Source organism: Ambystoma mexicanum, chromosome 9, assembly GCF_040938575.1.
Source record: "Ambystoma mexicanum isolate Mex_15411 chromosome 9, UKY_AmexF1_1, whole genome shotgun sequence".
Classification (NCBI taxonomy): domain Eukaryota; kingdom Metazoa; phylum Chordata; class Amphibia; order Caudata; family Ambystomatidae; genus Ambystoma; species Ambystoma mexicanum.
Window position 1 is genome coordinate 943,505,119 of NC_090931.1, and position 12,645 is coordinate 943,517,763.

Consider the following 12,645-nt stretch of genomic DNA (forward strand, 5'->3'; position numbering starts at 1 on the left):
TGAGCCTCATTAAAAGTTTAGCCGTAAATCAGTGGTAAATCTTCTTATTTACCACCAACATTGTTTACTGTTACTGCCACTCAGTCCCGGCGTTACCACAGGATTACGAATGGTGGGTGGTTTCGCGGAGGTGAATCCTCCACTTAAGCTCCAAATTTGGAATTTGGAGGTGCAGTAAAAATATCCATAATTCTGTCCTGGCGAAACATTTGCCATAACAGAATCACTGCCACTTTTTTACTACATTACTGAACTCGTAATGAAGCCATTAATGCTTTGAGGATGATTTTATTGATCATTGTTTTCTCTGAATAAGTTTGACAACGCGCACAACACAAAGCCATGTAGGGAAGCACACAAACCAGTATTTAAAAACAAATGCTCAAATCTTGAACTAAACTTGGTTCTGCAAGCTCGTGGTTTTTGCAAAAACGAAAGATGTATAAACCCTTCATTGTGGTAATGTTTAACAAACTGGTTTGGTGTGTGCTTGCTACACAGCTCTTTGTGTTTCCAGTTTGATGTTGAAAGGCTGGGATTTGTTTCCGAGATTACAAGAATTGTGTGGAAAACTAGGATAGCCAAGGGTGGTCAAAACTATGCCGGCAGACTATAGCTATGCACAAAAGCACCACCTAATAGACAAACTAAAAATGACAGGTTATGATAAAAAGTTTTGAAAACAGGGGAATTGAAAGATGACTTTCCAAAGATAGCGCAGTGCCACCAACAGAGGGGCTGGAAGATGAGAGGCCAAAAGTAAAAGAAGTAAAAAAGGGAAAAATTAAAAAGAAAGGCAAATGAAAGCATTCAGGGGCGGGGTCCATCATGCTTCTTTTGGGATTATCCTACTCTTTCAGATACACCAGAGCACCTGGAGTCTGGAGATCATGCCAATGACAGCTGTGCATGGTATAAACCCCAGTAGTGTAAGGTATTAGAATAATCCAATATCTTCACTACAGTAGACTATCACTGCATTATCATGTGTTTTAAAAGTCGCAATCTGTATAATCGTAGGGTTTCCCCATTTTGAGATAACTCTTATATCTGTACCTCTTTTTCGGTACTATTATTCTCTTGCTTTTTTTAAACTGTTTACATTTGTATGTTATTGCTTTTTTTTGATTCAACGTTATTGTTACTACGTCAAAATTCTCTACATGTAACTTTTTTGTACAGAGCGCCACTGCGTTCGGGTCAGGGTGCACTTTACACATTGCATTAACAAAAAAAATCACAAATAACTTTGCATTCCCATGGGAGTGTTTTCTAAACGTCAATGTCATTTAATGCAAGATTTTTTTTTACAGCCAAACATGTATTTCCAGAAACAAATGTTTTTTTTGTATTGAAAAAGTTTATTTCAATATGTATTTTCTTTTTTTTTACCAGAAATTTTAAGTTGACAATAAAAAGTACATGTAACCACGTTACAATGGCTTCCTACATTTAAGACACTTGGTGAATTAAAATAGACAGTAAACCGCTACTTTGTAACAAAAGAGGGCAGGTCGATTTCAGAATGATACACGGTTAAAAGTTTGCCATGGCACATACATTGGACTGCAAATGTGTTAAAACAAATGTGATACAATAAATACCAATATGTTGCTAATTAAATCATATTTAAAAGGTTCAAGAAACAATAGATTCACTACTCCCACATTTGTGTTAAACAGTGGACTCTCAGACTGGCACAAAGTCCAGCTTTGAAATGTATTGCCTGTGAGAATGCTTCCACGTTTTCGAGGAAATCTTCCCTGGCCTACACAGTTATGTAGGCTGTGCACTTATAGATGAGGTTCACTGAGTTCATTAGAGAAGTTAACACCCAAAAAAGGCACATTATATATAAGAGACTCGCCTATATAAAAGGTATGCCTAGTGGAGACATTATTATGCTTTGGAATGATCGCGCTATCGCCATGGCTAACTTTCGAGGTATACTGAGTGAACTTAACATTGTATGTACATGCAGAGGGACACCAAGGCACAAAGTGTTTCTGAAAGTGGCTGGTAAAGTAAACATCGGTGAATGCAATTGACATTCGAGTTGCTGCAAACGGTAGGCAGGCCGCGTCGAAGCATGTTCCCTGCTATCGAGTCCTGGCCGCCTCCCCCACCGCTTCACTGCAGGCAGCACCGGGCAGCGCGCGCCTTCCGCGCTGCAGCCAATTCCCTCCAGAGAAACAGTATCAGACGCGAATGACCACGGCAGTTCTTAAGAAAAGACAAGTGCGCAGCTGCAGGAAAATACGCGCCTTTCGGTGACAGTGCGTAGAATGAGCTGCGCTCGGCGGCGACGTACCGGTGAGTCGGCGGAGGGAACACACGCTGCGGCTGCCAGAAGACATGTGGAATGGGGCCCGGCTGCCTTCCCCTCACGCTGTGCCAAAGCGTCGCTAAGAGAGGTTGTCCTTCAGCTTGGACACGATTTTCTTGTCTTTCACGCGCCGGTTCTGGAACCAGATGGTGACCTGCCGCTCGGACAGGTTGGTGGTGGCCGAGATGCGGCGCCGCTTGTCCTTGTTGATGAACTTGCTGAGGGCGTACTCGCTCTCCAGCTCCTTCAGCTGCAGCTTGGTGTAGGGTACCCTCTTCTTCCTCCCGCGCCGGTACACGCATATGTCCGACTGGCCCAGGGCCACGTCCCCTGTGGTAAACGACAGGACAGAGAGAGTTACCTTTTCATTGCAACACATGCCTGCCCGCGTTAAGCCCACTTGTAAACTGCCTGTGCTCGGGCGGCTCAACCAAAAGTAAACTGCACGATACAATATGGGTTATTACTGTGTTGGCTAACAAGAGCGAAAAATAAGCTGTTCTAATTAACTACATGCTGCACTGTATCACTGTCAACCAACAGAAGAGAATGAACTGCGCTGCGTGCAGGAAAATGCCCGACCCATTCTTTTTCTGACGCATAACATACTATAATTAAACTGCACCAAACATAATGCACCATCAACCATGAGCTAAAAGCAAACTGCGCGGGCTGTTTATCCTTTCAATGAAAATGAAAAGGAATAAACACAATTCACAAATTGTAAGGACATATTATTGTTAAAGTTTCATGTACCGCCAACGTTCCGAAATAAACTGCCCTAATTGTAGGACCTTATACACCGGATTACTATTTCAATGACAACCAACAGCCAACAATAAATGACAAACTTAAAGGCAAAATGTGCTTCATCGTCAGTCCACCCAATGATGATTACAGAGCAATATGTTGATTATACTTCCCAACAGCAAACTACGACAATTACAAAACTACATCAATACATCATGTGGTGTGTTGTTCAGTGTCGAACAGTTAAACATGTACTGACCTGACTTTGGCCATACGTTAAGTTTATAGAATTACGCAGCCACCATTAACATGCGCAACTTCAAATAAAATATGCAGTTTTTCATTCCATTGCCAAACTTTCTTTTAAAAAAAACGGTGCATATTATGACAATCAGTGAGGCCAATTGACATGAGGGTTGGCTGCCAACAACTTATATTATACAAATATACGGTGTGGTGATTTACTGAGCACAAACACCTAATAGCACACGGCACTTATTTTAAAAGAACATTTGTTTAGCTGACATTTCGCAGCGGACATCAAACTGCATTTCTTCCAGGGCAACATGAGAGTAACTGTAAAACACACGTTTAACCCAGATGCATTTGCTTGACCAGAGCATAAACATCAACATGCAAAGAGTTCAGGGGAGAACAAGGTTGAGTCTGCCGAGGAGGTCACATGGAAGCGAGTGTAATTGCACTGAAGCGGGCAGATGGCAGAGATCAAAGGCACATTACCCTGCACATAAATCGCTGGCACTTAAGTAGCTAACATTGCACATCATTTATTCTTGATGAAATTCAAGCATCGTTTTCTGCCCCGTCTGCTATTAACTCCATGGCGTTTGACGAAATGTGCCAGAGCTTCGCCGTAATGGGCCGGCCACGTGTAGATACATTTACAAAAAAGATCAGCAGATGCGTTGCTTGTATTGTATGTGTGTCCAGCAAGGACCGGCGAGTTAACAGACCTGTCAGACTGTAACCTAGTGGCTCAGGCCTATCCGACTCCCATCTCCAGGGAATGCATCACTAATCTTGGCCATTTACTAAACGCACACCTCGAAATGAACACGAGTTGCATGCATTATTACCCCCCGAACTCCCCCCCCCTCCCACACACACACATCAATGGGACTCAATTTTATGAAAGGCAAAAAGCAACAAATAAAACATCAGTCTTGCCATGCAGGCTGCAGACTATCGACATAGGGTCTACATGTATGTGCCGCTCTATCTATCTGTGCCTCAGCCGTCGGTCTTTCTGTAGGTTTTTTTTTTTACTTGCTTTGAATGAAATCCTTAATTCACAGAATGGTGTAATTGATGTCATACCTTCGAAGTACGGAAAAAAAATCAAAACTTCCTACAGATAAGAGAATTAATGGATAATCTACATGTGAGTGTGTGTACATGTACAAATAGCACGTCGTCCAATAACGTGTGTTGATATCTGCAAACTACAATTCAGATTCCTCCAGCTTTTAAGTGCTGTAATAATATACGTCGTCAATAGCCCATTAACTGGGGAAGTGTAACGTGCCGAGTCTGCTCGTTGTGGTTCGGGCCTGTAACTATTGCCCGTGCCCAGATTTGCTGATAGCGAGTTTAAATAACTGAGCTATCTCACAATCCTTCACCAAAAGCCCTTGTTGGCAATAGTCTACATCTATGTACCTGGACACATGATGGGGTGCAGAGTAAACATACAGCCAGAGGCTAAATGCTCCCAGTGACATCCCGCGGGACCTGTAAACACAGACTACGCAGCAATACTGCAGACAATATTTTATTCATGAAACCACTTCAGTTATTAATCCTGAATGAAGTGTAACTTTGTGCGTCTGTGTAGTTTTTGTATTCAAGCAGCAGAATCAATAGTTACTACTACGTGGAAGGCTTACTTGCATTATAGCCATTGTTACAGTCTCATTCACTAATACTGTGAGGTCTGCCCTTGCCCCAAGACCCAACCCTCCCTTGAGGGTACTCCCTGCCTTGAGTTCAACCCCTGCCTCGAGGCCCATCCCTGCATTGGGTTATATACCTGTCTTTAGGCCCATCCTTGCCACAAGGGCCCATTCTTGCTCAGAGACCCATCCCTAATCTGTGGCCTACCCTTGCTCTGAAGCATCCCACTCCCATTCCCCCTTCCAAGGCCCATCCCTGCCATGGTAACCATCCATTCCCAAGGCCAACCCATGCTCCATGACCTACCTCAGAATGTTGTATATAAAAGGTATCAAGAAAATATGTCGCTGGCAAATATAGATTTGAAAAGCTAGTGCATGGTGTGCAAACTGTCTTCTTTGAGTTTATATATACTACATATAATTTGACTAAGCCAGGCCCCTCTGTTTGTAAAGCCCATTCAGAGGAATTGCGTACATGGGGAATTACCTTGGTTCCTACACATCTGTCCATTTGGAACTAGCAGATGAAACTTCACATGCAGTTTGCATGTCCCCGGGACCCTAATTCTATCCACAAGGAAGATCTGAAGGAGCTAAACGTAATGGTTCTGGGAATAAGTGTATAACAAGACGCTGGACCGCTCTTATATAAACAATAGGTGCAGATCTTATTTAGATTTGAAGACCTCTGAATACTTTGAGACCCTTTTGGATCGCATGGCAATGCTTGAGGTCAGGTCTCTTTTTAGATTGGGTTCTCTAAGGCGTTAATCACTGTTAGGTATTTGGATGGCCTGGGAAGCTTATGATGGGTTATGTCCTCTTGCATGCACGAGTCAAGAGCCTGTATCTGATTTTTTATGTTTGTCTCTATCTATAAAGTTCTGCACTCTACTGACTTCAGCCACTGCTCAAAGGGGCTAGAGTGAGAAATCCCCAGGGCGCTTTAGACAAGTCTTCTAGTAGTGAAAGCTCAGAGACCAGTTGATATATATCTACATATATATAGATATATAGTTTGCATACATACAATCTCTTTTGGTCACAAAGGAACATACAAAAGGTAATAAGGCAGATAAACATGAGGCAGTGAGCCTCTTAAAATGGGGAGAGTTTGAGCGGCATGATGACCGGGTCTGAGAAAGGGTATATTGGACAAATACCAGGAACTATACTGTGAGAGAAACTATGGGCAAGTAAATATCAGCGGGAGGCAGTCTAGCAAGCTAAGCACGAGCTGAGATTTCAAACAACTAACTGTTAATGTGGTGGGGGAAAGAGATGGAAGAGTCCGGCTAGTGGTGAGGGAAGGTGTAAGTAGTAAGGCTGGAGAGGTGAGTCAAAAGGCTAGCTCAGAAGCGAGGGGGTGGGCTTTCATTTTGCTTTTGAATACATCGATGTGGACCTTGTTTTGAATGGTGGGGGGAGGGAGTTCCAAGGAAGCGCAGCAAAAAGAGTGAATTAGCAGAATCTAAAGGAGGCACAGGGTGGGCGAGGTGCCACAAGAGTGGTGGAGGAGGCAGACTGAAGGCTGTGAGAGGGTTTGTCTGGGTTGATAGATATGGTGGTGCGGTACTGTGGATGCATTTATGCACCAGTAGGAGAAAATTGAATTTGACCCTATTTTGCATTGTTAGCCGGCCAGGCCGCTGGCAATAGGAAGAAGTAGGGGTGAAGCGAGGGAGTTTAAAGAGAGCCCACGTAGAAAAGTTAATAATCTTATCAAGGCCACAGAATGAATAGTTTGGAAGACCAAAGAGGATACAGGCACATCTAGTTTAGAGAAGACAAGAGGGGTTAGGCAATGTTTTGCATTTTTTAAGGGAAGGAGGTGCCCGATTTTCCGGATATTTAGGACGCTGAAGCGAGTCGTTGCTGCAGTTTTAGAGATGAAGGTAGAGAATGTGTGTCAAGGGTCGTATATTGCACCAAGGTTTCGAGCTAAAATGGATTACAATTGCACCCAAAGAATAAGACGGAAATGAGTAAGGCCCCACTTGTTAGTAGGGTCGTAATTGTACTGTTACATCTGGCTAGGGTTTATGTTTTGTGGGGATGTAGGTGCCCTCCTTTATTGTTTATTTCTTGTAATGATAGATTTATGCTCAATTTGTTTTAAGGTTTTATTTGTATTTGTTAATTTATATGAGCTATCATTTGTATTATTTGATTACATAGTCAGCGGCTGTGCCTAGGACTACATGCCCAAAGTGACCTCTCACAGGCCTTATAGTTGTATGCTGCGTATCAGAAAACAACAGTCAATATTTCATTTATTAAATCCTTTAAGTTCCAAATGATGAAAAAAGTTACATGCGTATAACACACACCCCAATATGCACACATGTTTAAACAAAAATAGTAGTTTGATAAACACATTTTGGGAAAAGATTGCTGCAGATTGTTCAACATGGTGTAAAGTAGCAGGCTGCCCAAAAAATGGCTTTCCTATGGAAGGGGGGCCGTTACCTTAAATAAGCAGATGCAAATGCAAGCTCTTCGATAGCTGCAGTGAAAAAAGTGTTGTGGTGTTCATGAACGATATGTTATGGAAATTATTCCATACACGTGAATATGATTCCAGCCAAGGATCCATAACATGTTTCTGCACATGTAATATGAGCACATGCATAATAGATGACTTGTATTTTTGTACAATAATGGCAAGAGTCTAGGATCAGAGAGTAGAATTGCATGTTACATGAGGACCGTAGAAGGAGAAAAGTCTGCTTACCACACACTGTTTCTGATATATATATATATATAGTCCCAATCATCATATATGGTACACAGTGTAAATACCCAGAAAATCGCCCAAAGTGGGATTTTATTGAAGGAATCTACTGGAAAGGAATCTTGCCAATCCCGCAGTCTACACCATGTGCAACCCTATGGTATGAGCTAGGACTAGTTTCATTATCAACTATGGTGGCATGGCAAGCTCTTTCCATGTATAGGAAATGCCTGACTAGCCCTGTTAAGGGCCCGACTTTACTTCCGATACTAGCTGCTGCCATTAACAATCATCAAACTAATCCACTTGATTCCTGGGAAACATATTGTAAGAAAATTCTAACAAATGCTGAAATTTCTATTCAAATCCTAACTGAACTACCAGATAAGGCCAAATGAAAACTCTGGTTGTGGGATTGGCGAATGACTTGGTAGAAATGCTTCTCATACTCAATCTTTCAAGCCAAGCATTTTCTCCCAAAAACTTTACATACGACTCTGCCATACCTAAAATTCCCAGACATCAAATATGCTGAATATCTCTTTAGATTTCGGTAAAACCTTTGGGAGACTAATGTTCAAATTTCCTGACGTTCGAAAAACAAAAATGCAAATTGTTGACTTTGTAAACTCAACAACCAACAAGAAACGTTAAAACACCTAGTGGTTGCATGCCCTTCGTTTGCCCATCAATTAACTGAAATCTTTTTAAAATATTTTAGTCAATATAAGATTTTAACTGACGATATCTTGTGGTCTAAGATTTTTAATGCAACCTCTGTCTCTGTAAATATTGCCACTCTAAAATGTTTGTTGAATTTGAGAATTCATGATACAACATATTCAATTGAATATTAAAATCAATTGAGCTCAGGGAACAGGATCATCTTATGTAAAGTCTGATATAAAGTTTTATGTAATAATGTCATTTGTTTTTAAGATCTCAAAGTGTATTAGAACTTTCATGTAAGATAGTATTGTATTTTCATGTAAGATTTTATTGTGTTTTACATTTTGTAAATTAATGTGATTTTTTTTGTAAATGTATCCAAATTGTACTTGTATATATTTGAAAAGTTGTACATTTACAGCTTAACCAAATACATAATTAATCTATATATATATATATGTGTGTGTATTATGTGGATTTATGCCACGCGTCGCTACCATGTGCATGGTCGCCAGGCACTTATTATATAGATAATGAAAGGCCCACACAAAGATTTTCCACATGAACTGTCATGGACTCTATCCGAAAGCAGTTATGGTTTTGCAAAAATACTCCCAATGACTCATCAAGCTCTGGCTCAAGCATGGGTGACCGTGTGTAGCATGCATCTGATTAAGAGAAGCATGTTACCTAGAAGAACAAGAAACAAAATATGGTGCACTGTTCCTGCTTCACTATTTAGAAAAATTGTGAACTTTCACTTGGCCTTAATCAGACTAGTGCATACATGTTTTGTTGCACTGGGTTGTGATAGTCGTGGAATGCAGTGCATGCAGATACGCACACCTTTGATACATTCTTTCTGTGAATTCGTTTTTAATTGGTTGGCGAGTGAATGGGTAAACGTGTATGGTGCTATGTGTATGCTCATTTTCATGTATTAGTAAAAAAGGTTTATTCTGCCTTCCTCCCAAGAACGCCCAGGTTCCTCTTTTGATAGTAAAGGGAAGCCCTGGACCCAATAAATCGTCGGTTCCTCTTTGGATAGTAAAAGGAAGCCCTGAGCTTAGCGAGGTAAACTTCCCCCCCACTAGGAACTGACCTGCAAAGGAAGACTTCCAGAAGTGCGAGCTCTGCGGCTGCTCCTTGGAGCAGTACACCGGGCTGTTCCACCCATTCGCCAGAGTCCAGGACTGGTAGCCCTCCATGGAGATATAGGCTGCTTCATGCCGGGGCTCCCCCGCACCGAAGCTGGACACCATGTCCAGGTAGCCGGGCACGTGCTGGTAGGGCCCACTGTAGCCGGGGAAGTAAGACACCTCCTTGGCCCGCGAGGCGCCCTCGCCGCCCGGCACACTGCTGCCGGCCAAAGAGGGCACGTCCATGTACTTCTCCACCGGGAAGCCGCCATGCGCGGGCGCCTTCAAGGAGTTCTGCTGGATGCCAACGCCGTGCGACATGCGGCAGCTGTAGTACCCGTTCCCGAAGTGGTAGCCATAGCCCAGAGAGGGTGGCGCGGGGCCCCCCGCGGAGCCCGGGCACGGAGCAGGGCCCTCCTTGCCGAGGTCCGCGCGAGCGGCGGCGGAAGCCCTTTCCGAGCCGGAGAAGGCGAACCCCGGGGCCGTCCGACTGGAGGGACCGCCGAAGACCGCGGGCGAGGAAAGGAAGCCCCGAGCCTGGCTGCTGGAAGAGGTGCACTCCGCTCCTCGGAGCCCGTCCATGTCCCCGTCACGGGCCCGCGCGCAGCCCGCTCGCCCACCCCCGGCCAGGCATGGCAGGCACAGGCATTCCCCGAAACAGGTTAGGTCATAGCGGTGCGGTTATAAAAACTAACCTCGGCCCGGAGGGAGGGTGGGAGGGAGCGGGAAGTGGGAGGCATGTGCGCGCAGCGTGCCAAGTGCACGGCCATTGGGCGTCCGAGGCAACGTGACCCCCAGCGGCTCCCAGCGGCACGGCACCCGGCCCCCACCCCCCGGCAGGCTGCTCCTGCTTCTCTGCGCCCAGTGCACCTTTTCCTGTCAGACCGGAGTCCTTCTATAGGCGGCACCGTGCGCACTGTGCCCAGACGACGACTTGCATTCAAGTGCAATCAGGGAAGTAAGGGAGGCAGCGCCCGCACGCTTTTAAAGTTCAGACTGTAAAGCACCCAGGACACGTTTGACGCAACCCAGACTTGCGGCCACAGTGGAACCACCCACGTGCCACTGTTTCACATCATGCAGCAACGACTCGCAGCATTATTACATAACACAATAAGTTGTCACGCTTTTTCTTTTCAATGAACAGCATGTGTCAATTGTAAAGCTAAACTTCGTGTGCAATCCATACGCGTTCGCGTGTTCCCCACTCTAGGGGCCGATTCATGGATTTTTTTGCACGGTTCAGAGGGACTGTGCACTGCTGAAAAATGACTTTGCACTGCGGACACAACCCCGGATTCATGGAACTGTGCAATGTGTATTTTTGCAGTGCAAAGTCAGTGAATAGTCGTGTTTGCAGTACAAAATCACTTTGCTCTGACTTGGCACTGCACAAATTTGCACAGTTCCATGAATCAGGGTTTGTGTCGGCAGTGCAAAGCCACTTTTCAGCAGTGCAAAGTCACTTTGCACCGTGCAAAAAAATCCATGAATCGGGCCCTAGACCTCTAAGACCACCGTCTAGCTCTGCTTTCGTGTATGAGCGTCTTTGTGTGGGCGTTAAATCTCAGCGAGGAGCTCTGTATATATACAATACCGCTCTCCAAGGGCGCCCTGTCAGCAGGTATTACGCCAATTAGGTTCCAACTGTTCGCCCTCATATCCACGGGGCTTGGAAACGACGGATAGTGATTTCGTTTCTTTCAAATGTCACTTCATCAATCCTGTCTGCAGTTAATTTTATTTTTTTTGAAAAAGGGCGTTTATAGTAGTGATTAGGGACCCACCGCACGGCGAAACGCTACATTTTGACATTTCCGTCCCCCTCTTTGGACGGGTCCTTTTGTAAAATGCAGTTCCTGAAGTTAACTGTGCAGCCTGCTGTTACAAGAAACGTATTTTTTTATTGCATCATTTGGTCTATGTACACCTTAAATACAGCCTCATTAACAGTATGATACAAAATGGAAAACGTTCAATAACATTTCTATATTTATTTTATTTAAAAAAAAAACTTCAATTTCAAACCTATTTACAAACGTGAGTTCATTGTGTCATTAAAAAAAAGCCATGAAGGACTACATGAATTGCCCTTCGGACAAACCGCGTGGGTCTATGCCATCACCACGTCCACACGCTTCACTGACAATCAGATGAGCTCCAAGCGCCGAGCCTCCAGGACCGATACACAGCCATCCGAACACATTAAAGCACAACACACAACACTGTACCAAGCCGTTACCTCCCCGTGTCCTGTAGTGACACCTCGAAGTCCCACAGGTCGAGGGGCAGGACCCTGCCTCCCAGTCATACAATAATGCGCCGGCTTAAGTGGGCAATGCAGTGCGCGGAGAACGAGGTGGTGGGCGGCCTCGCTTGAAAGGATATATATGCAGGTGGGTTTGTGTAACACAGTGCAACGAAGCAGTGGGCTGTTAAGGCAAGCATGACAACATACACAGCAGCGTGCAAGTCGAGGATGGGCTCACGTCGAGGATGGGCTGTCGTGTTTACATCCCTACGTCCTCTTCACTGCCTCGGACCCTACACGCTCCCCTGGGCGATCATCACCCGTATTAGCGCAAGAGGACGTCTCGAATGCCGTCTAAGCCGAACAGCAACGACCACACGCATCAAATCGGAATAAAATCCTGTACATGGGTGAAGTAACTCATCAAACTGGCCCACACTGGCCAACGACAGAGTTTGATTCTCCGCACCCCCACCCCCCGGAACATTTAGCCCCACCATTCGGAAAACGGGTTCGACAGCATACACACTATGGGCCTGATTCATAGAACGTTTTCCTATGGCATTGCCCATTATAAAACACTTCCATGAGTGACGTGTTTTATGTCAAAATACAGCGCCGTTAGCCTGGCCCATCAAGCGGCAATAGAAATAACGTGATATTGTCTGACAGGATACCACACTCTCTCACTGGGCCTGATTTACAAAATCGTTTTTTATAATAGCGCAATCCCATTAAAACATGATTTCTAATTAGGCCTGGTCTCTCTTCCAATAAGCAGCCCCACTGTCACGGTAGCACAGCTCAAACGTGAGCCAAGTCCTATGTAGACACGTGTATTACATTCTTTATTTAGTAGA

At 44.4% G+C, this 12,645-nt stretch overlaps 1 protein-coding gene across 1 annotated transcript; it reads right to left on the bottom strand.

The window, feature by feature from the left end:
- Positions 1-1,340: 1,340 nt before the first annotated feature.
- HOXD13 (homeobox D13) lies at positions 1,341-10,231 on the bottom strand. Its single transcript, XM_069616135.1, has 2 exons — positions 9,498-10,231; positions 1,341-2,656 (listed from the first exon to the last, which is right to left on the bottom strand). Exons 1-2 carry the CDS (start codon positions 10,114-10,116, stop codon positions 2,406-2,408), a joined length of 870 nt encoding a protein of 289 aa, XP_069472236.1. The 5' UTR covers positions 10,117-10,231; the 3' UTR covers positions 1,341-2,405.
- Positions 10,232-12,645: the final 2,414 nt, after the last annotated feature.

What these genes read in the sequence shown, in the direction of transcription:
- HOXD13 (XM_069616135.1), bottom strand. Translation starts at nt 10,116, where the DNA reads ATGGACGGGCTCCGAGGAGCGGAGTGCACCTCTTCCAGCAGCCAGGCT. An exon ending in CTGGAAGTCTTCCTTTGCAG is followed by an intron (nt 2,657 to 9,497) that starts GTCAGTTCCTAG and finishes CGTTTACCACAG; the next exon opens with GGGACGTGGCCCTGGGCCAG.